At 42.4% G+C, this 15,213-nt stretch overlaps 1 protein-coding gene across 1 annotated transcript in view; it reads right to left on the bottom strand.

Annotated features, from left to right (window-relative positions):
- Positions 1-15,213, bottom strand: part of CCN4 (cellular communication network factor 4) — a 37,919-nt gene that overhangs the window by 6,391 nt on the left and 16,315 nt on the right. Inside the window, exon 2 of the mRNA XM_068396837.1 lies at positions 1,877-2,156. Within this exon, the coding sequence (XP_068252938.1) occupies positions 1,877-2,156 (280 nt within the window). The remainder of the gene's footprint in view (positions 1-1,876; positions 2,157-15,213) is intronic.

Below are 15,213 nucleotides of genomic sequence, written 5' to 3'. Positions count from 1 at the left end.
ACCACAGCTTTCTATGGCAGCCAGAGACAAGCCACTTCACCTCCTAACGATAGAAAGACCTACTTCTCATGCCCCTCAGCTGTGCCCACCACAATGCCCCTCACCATATAACCATAGAAGTCACTTAATAGGGGATACATTGTCATGGCAGTAGGGATGTGAAAGTGCAGATTGGGAATTCTTCCAGACCTCACTGGGGAACATGGGCATTAATCTTCCTACATTACAATGCTGTTGCCACAGGCATATTGAATGCCTGTGAGGTATGGGAGGACTACAAAAACCAAAAAATATCCAACTAGGAAAGCAAGCATGTAAATAAATAAAAGTGCAGTGACATGAAGGTCTTTAAAGAGGCCTAGGAAGGCTGAGGTATCTTTGAGACAACAGCTTGTTTTCCTCTCCCAATGCAGGGCTGGCTGTAACAAAGTCATTCCTGACAGATGTTTGTCTAATCTGTTCTTACAGACCCCCCATGAATGCACACACACTCCAGACAATACATTTGAATGATCTCATATCCTCTTTTCTTAACCTTGGATCTTTTCTAATCTTGAAAATCACTGTTTTAGCTTACAGCTCCTTGCACATACCTTCTCTTGTTGGTATTTTGCCCATATCTTACAAAAATCTGGTTAGACTGCACTTTTTGCATGCTTGTTTTTTTGTGGCTGATCTAATGCAAAGCCAAGTTCATTTCTTACTACACTTCCTGTCCTTCTGCTGAGGAACAGCAACCACTAGTATAATTTCTGTGAGGAACTGCCAGCTACTCTGAAGCTCTTTACTCCTCAGACTTGCCCCTTGTGAAACTTCTGCTGATTTTCTAAGTTTATTGAGGCCCACTGTTTGCAATCTTTTCTTCTTCCTTTGGATCAGTTATTCTGTCTATTCATCTCACAATCAGCTGTCCTCCAGGTTTCCTTCCAGCTTTATGTTTTCTATTAGTACCTCATTCATGGTTGTATTCCAGCCTAGAAACCATCCCTCTAAATAGCTTTTTCCTGTTCATGAATATAAAGCCATAACCAATATGTTCTAATAACTTGCTAAACAGCCAGCATATTTTCTGATTAGCTATCTGTGTGGTTGTACCCATGATCCTTTCCCTTTTAATCATTCCCAGAGTAATGATTTTCAATCATTTATGAGTGGATCAGATTCCCTGCCATGTTCTGGATCTCAGAACAAGTGAATACATCCTTGACACACAAAACACTACCTCATTTCTTTTTCCTTTTATTCTTGAATAAAAACATTCCAGTTACTTGAATTATCCCACCAAGAGGCAGGAAGACAGGCAGGAAGAAATCCCTCTGCTTCATGGCAGCCAGCATGACTGAAACTGTCATAAGACTAAGGCTCAGACCTCAATTTCTCACCAAGAAACTTTGCTAGGAGATAACTCATCCCTGACCCTCTTGACAGGATACCATGTGCTATTCTTCCTAGAGATCCACTATAGGGAATAAGCCAAAAGCATCTTCTTAATGTCACAGTTTTCATGTAGATGCCCATATTGCTTGTTTTTAAAGCCAGCTATATACCTATCCTTCCTTCATCCCCACCCCACTACAGCACCTCCTCCTCTAATAGGGGAAAACAGAATCATCTCCTTGCAAATCTGCAGACCTTCAAATGGTGGTTGCTCCTTGCTCTTGGCTGCAGCCAACTCAAAGAGCAAGAACTCAGACGTCATTTCTCATCCAGCCAACTGCCCTGAGAATGAAGACAGGTATAAGGAAATGGAAGATGATGAATGGAGGAACTGATGAGCGTACAGCCAAGTACCTAATGAGATAAATCTCAACCATTGCTCAGACTGAGAGGAGCTGCCAATATATATCTAAGCCAAAAATATATGTACATCACTTACGTGCACATACTCCTATTTCGTACCTAGGTCTGTCTCCACTGTAGTCACAGTACAAGCCCCTGTGGAAATCACAGGTGTCGGCCTCCGTGCACCTTTCTCCACGTTGCTTGGCACAGGTCTTGCAGCAGTCGCAGCCGTCTGTGACCAGGCTGACGCCTACTGAGCACCGAGGTGGGGACTTCGGACACTCGCACGGCCACTTACAGTACTGAGTCCGCGTGTAGGCCTCTGTCGTGGTGGGGATGGTGGGGATCATGGTGGTGGAGGTCTGGGCAATGGCCTACAAACAAAGAAACACAGCTTGGAGAGCATTCCAGAGAAAAGGGGGCTGCAAACCCTGTGGCGATTAGTCCTCAATTAAAACCTCCTCATGTCTAAAGAGATGGAAAGGAAACCAAAGAATATATGTCAAAGAGCCATGGAAAAGGAGCAGTCACTGATCTCTTGTAAACCCTTTCAGATACCACCCAAGGAGGGTAAATGCTCTGCAGCTTTGACTAGCACCCAAACCGCATACCCCGAGCCTGCTGGTGCTCAGCCTTTTTCAGACCTCTCCTCTCTAAACAGAAGCCTCTCTCCACATAAGAACACAGGCATATATGTCATGACCCCTCTGATACATAAGAAGAAGGTGTGACATGTCTCTAGACTGTGTCACCCTGTGGTGCTTGGCTCTGGCAGAGGATTGTGCCACCTCATAGCTGTTGTGTCTGTTCATTGAGAGTTGGCTCTAGGGCCTCTTGGCTACTCAAAGGCTTTTCAGGCAGCAGTCACTGCTCTTCAGGTCACTGAGCAAGATAAAAGTCATCGTGTTGCAGTGTGAAAGCATGTGGCCCTGTTTGGCCTTGTCTTCCTCAGGTTTATCCAATTTGTGTGGGTCTTGCATCCAAAACACAGGTTCCCATAAATCCGCAAAGGGACTGGGAGCAGGCCCGTGAACCCACCACCCTCACAGACACACAGTCATGAACCTCTGTGTTGTGAGGATGATCTGAAACCCATAGGCCTAGCACGCCATCATGAACCTCATGAGGATGTCTTGGCCATTTCATTTATTCTTGCAATACAACTAATACTACAACAACTGCTGAGCTGCTGCCTTACAATGTCCCAGCCCTTTGACTTGAATAGAGATGAGATTAGAGACAGGAAAAGATAACCTCTGAAATCAAAATCTGCCTAACTGTCTGTGAATGTCTCGATGCACAAGTTCACCCACCTCTGTTTGAAAAATGTTTTTCTTGTCTCCAGCCCTACAACACAACACACAGGCAGTTCAGCTCCCTGACAGAGTCCCAGTCCTAAGCAATGAAGCTACACTATGGCTATAACATTTTTAAAAAAATAAAAAATAATAATAATTTTTTAAAAAAATGAAAAAAGTCATGCATTTCCTCTAAGCACTCTGATAAATGCCCTTATCCTTCCTTCACAATGTCCAGACCACTATATTCAGCAGAAATGCTCTCTGTGAATCCTAAAGCAGTCAGTCACGAGGCTCTTATGTCCATCTGTTGCTGGCAATGGGCTCTTCCAGGTCTTCATTAGGAAGAATTTCTTTACAGAAAGGGTTATTAGACATTGGAATGGGCTGCCCAGGGAGGTGGTGGAGTCACCATCTCTGGATGTGTTTAAGAAAAGACTGGACATGGCACTTAGTGCCATGGTCTAGTTGACAGGGTGGTGTCAGGGCAACGGTTGGACTCGATGATCCCAGAGGTCTCTTCCAACCTGGTTGATTCTGTGATTCTGTGATTCATACTGTAGTTCCCATGATGTTGCCCTTCCACACGCAGTCAAACAATTGGGATATTTCTGCAGTGATTTTTCCACCTACACCTTTTGGCACATGCTCTTGTCCTACATGGAGTCACTGTGGGACCTATAAGTTAGATGAGTGTAAATGAAGCTTCATAATGTTAGTGTTTCTCCCATTAACCATGCACAAATACTTGCCAGCATGATGAGCAAGGAAGGAAAAGCTTTATGGGGAGGATATCTGTTTGCTGTTCAATATCTTTATAGATGATCTAGACGTAGGGATCAAGTGCACCCTCAGCAGATTCGCAGATGACACCAAGCTGTGTGGGAGTGTCGATCTGCTGGAGGGTAGGAAAGCCCTACAGAGGGATCTGGACAGGTTAGATAGATGGGCCGAGACCAACGGCATGAGGTTCAACAAGAACAAGTGCTGGGTCTTACACTTTGGCCACAACAACCCCATGCAGCGCTACAGGCTGGGGGAAGAGTGGTTAGAAAGCGGCCCGGTGGAAAGAGACCTGGGGGTGCTGATCGACAGCCATGCAGCCAGCATGTGTGCCCAGGTGGCCAAGAAGGCCAATGGCATCCTGGCCTCTGTTAGGAATAGTGTAGCCAGCCGGTCTAGGGAAGTGATTGTCCCTCTGTACTCGGCACTGGTGAGGCTGCACCTTGAGTACTGTGTCCAGTTGTGGGCCCCGCACTTCAAGAAAGATGTTGAGGTGTTGGAGCGAGTCCAGAGGAGGGCGACCAAGCTGGTGAAGAGTCTGGAGGATCTGACCTATGATGAACGGCTGAGGGAGCTGGGGTTGTTTAGCCTGGAGAAGAGGAGGCTCCGAGGTGACCTTATTGCAGTCTACAACTACCTGAAGGGAGGTTGTAGTGAAGCGGGAGTTGGCCTCTTTTCCCAGGCAACTAGCAATAGGACAAGAGGACATAGCCTCAAGCTTCGCCAGGAGAGGTTCAGGTTGGGCATTAGGAAGCATTTCTTCACAGAAAGGGTCATTAGACATTGGAATGGGCTGCCCAGGGAGGTGGTGGAGTCACCATCTCTGGATATGTTTAAGAAAAGACTGGACATGGCACTTAGTGCCATGGTCTAGTTGACAAGGTGGTGTCAGGGCAACAGTTGGACTCGATGATCCCAGAGGTCTCTTCCAACCTGATTGATTCTGTGATTCTGTGATTCTGTGATTCTGTGATAGTGCCAAGTTTCCATTTCCTGATCTCTACTTCCTTGGCAAATAAGGAAAAACAAAACTGCAAATTAATTCAAAATCTGATAATCAGATAAAAAAATCTGATCAAGGTAAGTCAAGGTAGGAAAGGGATTTCATGTAATGCAGTGATGCTACTCCAGTAGACACATTCAGGTCACTATTACTGAGATAATGGAATGCTGGAGTACCTTAGCTCATAACAAAACCCACAGACAGCAGAGGTTCATTGCCTTCCGTACTCTCCAGTCCCTGCAGAGCAAACTCTGGATGATATTTAACACACCAGCCATGCTTGTGGTGCAGGAAGGGTGCAAACCAGCCCAGTGATAAAGCAAAGATGTGCCTTTTCTACCAGGGTCACTGCACAGAAAACCTGAACTGCACATAGGGGTCAAGCAGGGCACAGTAGCGCAGGCGCAGAAACAAATGAGGTTATTTACAGGCTTTCAACAGCAACCAGAACATGACCCTGCTTGGGCACATGTGGTCCAGAAACCCTTTGTGGTGTCAAGATGTGAGGGCTGCAAAAAATAAATGTGTAACTCCAATACGTTCTGACAAGGGAAGTCAACATCTAGAAATTACTAAGGCAATCCTATCCATTCCTGACTACCTTGTACTGTACTATGTATTCCCTGGTGCTTTGTCCTCTTTACAGTTTCAGATGTCTCAAACAAAAGGCTTTTCACCACCTCTCCATGAAGAAAATGCCCCAACCCAAGGCTTTGTGGGGAAAAGCATCCTCAAGAATTGCGATCCCACAGCCGATGAGCTATCCATCAGGATACCTCCGCAAAGCACTTTTACTGTCTTCTACAGCTTCCTTGCTAGCAGACACAAATTTTATCAAAGTACATTTCTAAACCTGCTACTGCTGTATCTGAAGGTGTATTTAAGTATCTTAGTTACCCTGTATTTAGAAAACTAAATTGTTAACACATTGCTAATCACTGCCAAATAGGCAATGTGTTTGCTCTGGGCATAATTCCCAATTCCATTAAGGCTCCCTTTACAAACAGTTTGCCTTAAAGTTGGCTTAAAATCACATTTAAATTCATGTTTAAACTAAAGCATACCAATATAATTTACTCCCACTTTAAGGATCCTTAATGCTGCCAAAGTTGTTAAAAGAGGAACATTCAGATCAATGAAAAGCTCTGGACTTTTAAGAGTAGTATTTTTCATTCCACTCACAATAGTTTGAGCAGGTGCAATAATCTGTCACTTGAGAAGAGAGGCCTCCTCAAGTGCAATAAGCCTATTTACTTTGTTGCTGATCATTAAAAAAGTGCTTAATAATCAAATCCAGATACACAGACAAAAGTCAGACAGCTATTTAAAGAGCCCATTGCCATGGCCCAACCCTGCAAGTAAATCCTTTCACAGTCCCTTGTTTCTTTTGTCAACATGAGCAAGCAAACAGCTTCTACCCTGTATAGATACGAAAGTGTCTGAATCAACACATGTAGCAAAGAGGAACCCTGCTAGTCCCATGTGAAGGACTGAGGCTGAATTCTTGTAAAGGACTGGGTAGCTGAGAGCCGTTCGGTGGCTTGTGATACACAGGAATTTAGAGTGAATTATTTAACAGCCCTTCGTCTAGGTCTAAAGCCTGAGCTGGCCAAGGAAGCTTTTCAAGTGTCCTTATAGTTACTAGCTGTTGTAGTTCCTGGACATGATGGCTGAAATGTCCAGTGGTATGGCTGAGTAAGCCATAGGAAGGGCACTTAGTGTGGACTACATGAACATCTTCAAATAGTCAGTGAAGACAGGCATCAAAATACTATGGCTCCCATATTTTACAAATAGGCAAGGCATGGAGAGATGGAAGCGGCATCACGTCCTGGGCTCCATTGCCACCCACCCAAAACCCAGCCTTTATAAACTGTTGTCCACTGGACACTGGAACAAATGCACAACCTGTACAGCTTCCAGGTCCTCTTCCTCTCCCCTCCTAAGTCCCTCAGAGCTTTGCTATGGGAGAAACAATTCTGTAGATTTATGAAATTCTTGGCTTTTCCTTTTCCATGGTCAACTGTCATCACTGAAATATCTAAATCCCTTTGGAAAAGTCATTCAGCCCTCCTACTTCAATGTCCCTGAACATTTTTGGATATAGACAAAATTTCTTATTAATAGGTATGATCTTTAAGATATGAATAATGCCTTGTAAATACCACAATAAAACCAAATCTTTCCACAGGTTCTATCAACTGGAAATCACACTGTTATAGCCTTCATCAATGGCCAACCTTAACTAGAAAAAAACAAACAAACACTCTCATGTAAGTTAAGGTTTTAGGAATCATGTCTTTAGGGTCAATATAATGTATAGGAGGACAATGGTTTTGCACCAAAATGAGAGTGAAGAGAAACTTAACACCAAAAAGCACAGTGGTGGGCATTTGACAAGTTTATTTTGAAATGTCAGAAAGATAAAAGAATGTGCCTGCTAGGAAATTATTTTTTCCAGGTACTAGTAATTAACTTGTTTTGTATAATTGCTCTTCAATCTTAGGGTCTGCAGATTCGCTGTCTTGGATGCTGAGGTGAAAATATTCCACTGCAAGTTATTCACGAGATCTACTTTTGCTGCTTTTGGAGGTACAAGCCCATTTTCATTAAAACAAGATGAAGCCTTTCTCACCCTGCCATGACTGATAACTCTCTATTAAAGTCACTCCTGACTTATGCTTGGCAAGCTCCAAAATTACTTTCTTTTTGCATCTGCAGAGAATAGTATTTCACTAGCAACAATTTCCAGCTAATTTCTATGTTCACATTCAAGAGGAGAGAAGGAGAAAATAAAAAATGACTCACTGCCTGCCATGGCCACAAACTCAATATTTTTAATAGCCATGAGATTTGCTATCCAAGTCTTAAAGATACAAAATGGATAGCAGCATTTTAGCAGCATGTTCTACCTACTGGCAAAGTATAATTTAAATTTGTTGGAAAATACTGTAATTGTAAGGGTTTTTTAGTTTTGAAAACTGGAAAGACAAAGCTACAGTGTTGAAATTAGTGTATACCATCCAAATTGCAAGCCAGCCAGATATATAGCAGCACTTTTACATAATGCATGAGGAAACCTCCAGCTTTGCTTTTAAGCAGCAAAGCCCTAGATGCATTGCAATATATTCCTTTGCTTCCATTTTTTACGGGTGTTTAAAAATATATTAATGTGTATTGATTTCATTGTTTCACTGCTGCAAGATCTTACTTTCAAAGCCTTTTTCTTTCAAGTATTTCTCTCATTACGATGAGCTGGGTGAAGGTAGGGAGAAACTATAGATATCCATGTTCTTCCCCTCCAGTTTATTGATGGGAAAAAGTTGAGAAAGGATGGTGACTTTTAAATTCAATTCATCTGGCTATTGGCAGAGCTGGGGAAATGGTTATGAGAAGTTGGCAGATAGATAGAGGTCTGCTCAAACCGTAGTATTTTATCACATCCTTCTGTTTTCTCCTTGGTGGTAATTTGCTCTAAAAGAAGGACTTTTGAGCTCACTTTTAGCTGCTCAAGCTGTGTTTTGCAGGGCACATGCCATTGAGTGGACCCCTTTTAATTTCCCACAGTAGAACACATTAAAGGAATATTTTTAACCTACATTTCTGATACTGCCTTCCTGAGCAAATCCCCGATGTCATTGATGGAGGGATACGACGTGATCTGGATTATCCCCTGTCCTCCATCTCTGACACATTCACAAGAGAAAATGGTCAATGAGGAAATCTTTATTAAAACGTCCTCCTTACTACTATATGATCAAATCAGCTGATTTGCAGACTGACCCAAACATCCTTACTGGAGGGAGTTCATGCACCAAGGCCCGACAGCATCAGCCTGTCACTGTTTAGAAATAACTCCAGACTTTGCAGTTTGGCTGTCCTAAGCAGGGACACTGAAGTTAAAAACACAACTTTAAGCGGACACCAAGGGATGCATCTCCCAGGAAAGGGCTGTGCACTTGTACTGTCTCTCTGCCAGAGGACACATCTGCTTTCTCCTGGTTCCACCTACTGGCTAAACTACTTAGACAGCACAAGCAGAAACACCTGTAGAGCCAATTCTAACACGATGTACCGCCCTAAATGTTCTCATTAACCAAAATGATTTTAAAAGGCACCCCAGGAGACTTATATCCACAACAGAGTTGCAAACATCCTAATACTAACCTGACGTAGCACAGTTCCCAGGGGAACACAATGTCTGGAGCTTAATAAAGTAAAAATGAAAAAACAAAATGAGGTATAAATAATCTATTAAATAAAGCCACATACCCTTCCATTCCTCAGTTGAATCTCTGGGCAAGCACAGAGATTGCTTAATTTCATCCCAGAACAGACAGAGGTTAACAACTCATAATGCATGTCAGAGAGATGGGCACATTAGAAATGAAAAACAGGACCTGTCTTACATCAGTGGGCTTAAACCGGGCCCTCAAGTTAAAGTTTGTTTCTTGATCTTGCTCTGTTGGAACTTCTGAGCTGAATATTGCTGAATATTTGCATTATTATTATACCCAGAACAGATGGGTCAACAAAGAGCCAGTTCTTACAGCAAGATCAGCAGTAATCACAGTACCATCAGGACTTCCTCGCTGTTATATCCTTGCTACAAACCCCTAAGTCCCCGTGAACGCTCATAAACTATCACAAGGTAATACTAGTGACAAGTGAGGTAGCATCAGGACACAGACATAAATCAGATTCTGCAGGACATGTAATGGTAAGAGGAAAATATGATTCTTCGGGGCTCAGCTTCCCCAGAGCACACACGAGCTTCTCGATACCTCATTAAAATTGATCCCAGACATGAAATCTCCAGAATATATTGTAAAATAAGAGACTCTGAAGCCAGAAAATACAACACAGTTTTGTAGATATCAAGTGCCAGCTGGATTTATTCTTGCTGTGCTCTGTAGGCTGAGCAGAAAGGAACGTTCTGCATGAAGCATAACATTCAATAGCCTAAGAAGATAAAATATCCACAGTGAGTCAACTATTAATATTTCTGTGGATCTATGAGTGATGAACAATCAACTTCCCGTAACTCTATTTTAGGAAATGTATCTGTGGGAAGAATGTAGGCAGATGTTTGGAATAGTCTTTTCTAACTCAGTTTAGACAATTACAGAGTAAAGATTACATACATTCACCTCTTTGCCAAAATATTGCTTATACCGACAAATTCAGTGTGGCCTCACATTTTTCCACACAGTGTTCAGAAAGAAAGAACTTCCCTTTTAGAAAGCAACTTGATGTTTCATAAGTGTTGGTCCAATAAGACTAGCGCTCGCTTAGAATACGGTAACCTAAAAATGTTTGGACATCATTAACAAATTCACACTGCCATCACAGACTCCACTAATCGGGATATTAAACAGCAGAGTTTCTGTGCTCTGAGAACATTTTAACGTCTTGCGCTGCACATGTTCGGTTTGTGGAGCTAATAAACTCATCCAGTGAAACTATCTTGAACTAGAGTTTGAAAAGTAACAGGGAACATCTGGAGGAGCAATGAGAAGAGTCTCCAGAAGGGACAAGCAGATAGACTTCAATTTTAGGAAAGTGTTTGTACCATCCAAGGGCATAGAGTTATAAACCATCCTAAAACTGTACAGAACAAGATGTTGACGTATGAGCCACGAGTTGGGTAACAAAAGCAGTATCACAGTTCCAGCTCCCAGACAGGAGCAGACTGCTTTGGCAGAGATTTTACTTTGCAATTAGCCATGTTCTGCATTTGCTTATCTCCTATTTTTCAGTCATGGCCTTGAAATCGAAAGGAAGATGCCTTCTGTCCTCTTACTCCCTTGGGGACACTGTCTCAAGCTGGGTAAAAAAATAAAGTAAGTAAAATTAAGAAACTCTGCTTACTTGGTTTTTTTTTCCCCATGGCAAGACTAGCCGAGATTTCATGGCATTTTTAAAAATCATCTTGGTTTTCATGATTTTTCTAATAAAAATAGAAATCTGCAGTTTCAAGTATCAACAATTTTCTGTTTCTGTTCCAAAGCAGAGCCTTTTGACTTAAAACAACGTTTCATTTTAAAATTTCATTGTTGTTTAAATTCTCAAATCTGAAACAGTTTGGTTGACCTCGTATCTGTACTTCCCTAGAGTTGCTGATGAACTGATGGAGTTATGCATCCCTGTTTCCTTTAAATAGCAATTTTCCTCCCATGTCAAGTTTCCACTGCTATTTCCCTCTAGCTTTGCCCTTCTGAGTAGATCACTTTATTTTCCAGCTCTCAAAGTGTCTTCCTGCTTGAAATCCATACTAAGGGCTAGTTACTTGCTCTCATTTTGCCAGTGTTTAATGGTTTGTTTAGACAGAATATGGAAAATAATCTGGTCTTGGTGAGATCTCAATAGATTAATTCACTTCCTGGACTACAGTTTTGAACCCTCACTTTAAATGGGATTTCAGGGAATTGGCAATCCAGAGGATGGCAACTAAGATGCTCAGAGACCTAGAGGTCATGACCCAGGACAAGATGCTGAGGGAACTGGGCTTGGGTAGTCTGGCAAAGAGGTTAATGGGTGATCTAGTTATCAGTCCACTCTTCTCAGTGGTAGCAGAGGGTATACTAATGGGCAGCAGCCACAAAATGTAGTTGGGGAGGTGTAGTTTGAACACCAGGATGGCAACTCCTTCACTAGAAGAGCAGTGCAGCACTGGGACAGGTCACACAGGGAGGCTCTGAATTCTCTGTCCTCAGCTGTTGGGTTAAAGACCTCCAGAGGGCACTGACAACCAGCATTTCTGGCAGCCTGTGAATGCATACCTTGCCAAAACCACACATGGAATACGCCTACAAACCCAAACGACCAACAAGATGTCTTCATCAGTTCAGTCCTGTGTTGTGCCACCTAAAGGCTGTTTCTTACACAGAGAAATAAAACTAATCTTTTTGTTGAATGGTGTATTTAATGCAGACAAAATAATTCTATGTTTCTATGATTCTATGATGATTCTATTTTGCAGGTCCATCCCCTCTCATATCATGAGCACAGCCAATAATGCTATTTGGCAGCTGATTATTATTTTAGCCGATAACAGGAAACCTACCAGAAGTCTGGTTTTGTGGCTGGAAGATTTCAAAATAATAGAAGGAAAGAGAAACTGCTGCTACTGGTACTTTAACGGCCCCTTTGGAACACATGGCATAGATGGCTTCATCCAAAAAAACATAACTGACTTTTAATATAGTGTTTTATCATTATATCAAAGCCACCTCAAGACTCTCAATGAAAGATGAGCAGTGAGGCTGCATTGTTACATCCCGGTGGTTAAGTACAAAACAGATGGAGCCTACAATTTTTCTGAATAAACAGCAGCATTTCCAGGTAAAGAGTCCCATCGTGAAAGAATATTTTTGTGCCAAGCACGGCATATTTTGGTAACTGTAGCTTACAGTATTTTATGAGATGTGTTAGAGAATGCAGATGGAAGACATATAGATCAGCAACATCCTTAGGGTCAACAAAAGATGCCAGACTTATGCACACTCTAGGAGGACCTGAAGATAATTCAGAGTCTGATTGTAGAACATTAAGACCCAGCTTGAAATGATATATGTTATCTTACCCTTTGCCAGGCAAAATCATGGCAAAAGTCCCTTGTAGCATCTGAAGTGAGTTAGCTCTGTTTGTGCAGAGAGATCAGTAAAGCAGCATTTGCACGTTTGAAGCAAAGGCATTTACATCAATATCTGCCACAGCCTGATCATCTGGGTATAGTCTGGCCATACTTCTGTGAGGAGAGCAGCTTTTTTTAACAGAATCGTGAAATCCAAATGTTCAACTGGAGTGTGACTAGTGCCTGAGGCTATTTCTAGAAAACCAAATCAGGAATCCACCAAAATCCAGGGAGAGGGGTATCGTCAGGTTGGATCTTACACTGAGCAGTGGAGAAGAATAATGGTAATACTGCAATTCATAGTACCAGCAATGCCAAACTCCATCCATGTGATTGCTGTGTTGTGCTTGCAAGGGCAAGTCTTGTGCCTTAGTCTCCACCACTCTGCATGGCCCAGCTGTGCTTCTGGCTCCATCTTCTCTTTCGTGTCCCACTACAGTGACAGCCTGAGGGCATGGGGACAGCTCCTCTGCTTCAGCAGTGAGAATGTAGAGCAATAAAATGTGACCCCTTTCTTTCTCCTGGACTGTGAAACTTATTCCTCTTCCCAGCTAAGTGCCAAAGCAGAGCCAGAGTATATAGAATTCACAAATGATCAGAGGACATTAGAGGAGATCTTTTGGTCCAAAAGAGGAGAAAGTATTATAAGGAAGGTAGAAAAAGGAAGAACGTGCAGGATTTACCACCAGATAAAATCTCCCTCTACCAAGATCAAGTCCCATTCAAACCAGACAGAATGGGAACAAGAGATTAAGTGAAGGATGAGAGATGCAGAACCTCCCTTGCAGCCTCCAGAAACCCCACTGACCCTTGTCCAACACGTATAATAATATTGCTATATTTGGAGTCCTTGTGATACTTTCACATCTGATTTGTGGAAAATTTGGCTGATATCACCCACCATGAGATCCCCTGAGAATAGACAGATTAAATTCCGAAGATCACCAATGCTTATCGCACTGAACTTCCCATACCCAGAAACATCTGTGCAAGAGTCTACCAAATCATTGGTGCTCGCTGCATGCAGGTAGAAAGGAGTACATGACATACCAGGCAGTGGAAAACAAGTTCCCATGATTGGTACAGATGACATGGAGTTACTGACAATGTTATGGCAAATACAGAGAGTTTAGTTTTCTTTTATAAGGCTACAGCAGTGTAAAGGAACCTTATCCTCTCTATATGAAAATCAGACTGTTTTCTAAAAAATCTGGGGATTATTAGGTAAGTGGGTTTGATTACACTAATTTGGACAGATACAGGGAAGACTGAAGAGATGGCAAGAGCTGCAACCCTCCTCATCAGCGACTGTGCAGTGTGCAAAGTCTGACAGGAGAAAACCCAAGGAGGTAAAGGAAGTATTTATGGTGTTAAAAACCTATTGAGCTAGGAACAGTAGTATTTAAATTAAGGAAGGGAAACAGGAGTTGAAGACGACGGGATGTATCCACACAGCAAGAGGTTGGACTGATGCTCTGAACAAGCGCCAGGCATCTGGAAATCTCTGAAAACAGGACCGTAGGGGTGCTAAGATACATGGGAAGCAAATGAGTGTTGTTATCACGCTGAGGGTGCAGAGGCAGGAGAGACTCACATAGTCAGGAGACAAACCACAAAACCTCCCTGAAAGTTAAAGTCATATGAAATGGTTAGGGCAGGGCGAGGGGCGAACCACAAACATGAAACAACCAGAGTGCCTGTGTTGTCACGAAGAGGAAAAGGGAACTGAACACCTTCTACCTCCTCGCCCATCAAACTCTACGGGCATCTCATCACATCAGCAGCGGGACAGAAACAGCGCCATGGCCCATAACTTAACTTTCAAAGGTTAAGTTTTGTGTCTTCACAGTTATGTAAGTCCCTTCCACCTCTTTCAAAATCCTAGACAATATTCCCATTACATTCCTCTGAGTGCTATAAACTGATTCACACAAATAGATGTGTATCCAAATAATCTACTTCAGGTTCAGGGAGCTGAAGGAAAGTATAAAATGTTACACAGCACAGAGCAGATGCTGCTTTAAATCACTTCCTCAAGGAATTGAAGTGTTGAACTCCCTGGGGACACATCGTCTTCCTAATCTGTCTTCTTCCTAAAGCTGATATCAAGCTTTTAGCCATATCACAGAGTATCAATGTCAAACAACTGCCTCTTAAAAACAACTGCCTCTTAAAATCCCCCCAACAGATTTAATCAGACGTTTTGTCACTGTGTTTTAGAATGTGTGAAGAGGATCTCAAAAAGGAAATCTGAAGTCCTTTGCAACAGTGATATCTGATGTCTAAAAAGAGAAACAAGCAGCAGAATGCTAAGCACACAGTTCTGAGCATTTTTTCTTCTGACTCAAGAAGCAAAAATCCAAAGAACAAGAACACACACACAAAAAGACTAAAGACTTTTAAATAAAACCAGTAAATTCAATAGAAATGTAGCTGCAGGCTCTGGATGAGTTCAGTTGTACAGAACATGGGTGGAAGGGAGTCTGCACCCATGTACATCAGGTGGACAGCAAGCCAGAAACCTGCTGATCCATAAACTAGAGAAATGATGAATTGCTGTAAGCTCATATTAGAAGTAAAAGCAAGATCAGCACAAATGACCTTGCCAAACTTATGGTGAGATCATTTAGCAGGAGTGTGGTGATTAGCTAGAGGCCTCGTTTTCCCAAGGTTTGCTGAGCTTATCTGCCCCAAATCCCTGGAACAAGCCC

The sequence above is a fragment of the Nyctibius grandis genome, chromosome 3, assembly GCF_013368605.1.
Source record: "Nyctibius grandis isolate bNycGra1 chromosome 3, bNycGra1.pri, whole genome shotgun sequence".
NCBI lineage: Eukaryota > Metazoa > Chordata > Aves > Nyctibiiformes > Nyctibiidae > Nyctibius > Nyctibius grandis.
This window is presented reverse-complemented; position numbering and strand designations above follow the sequence as displayed.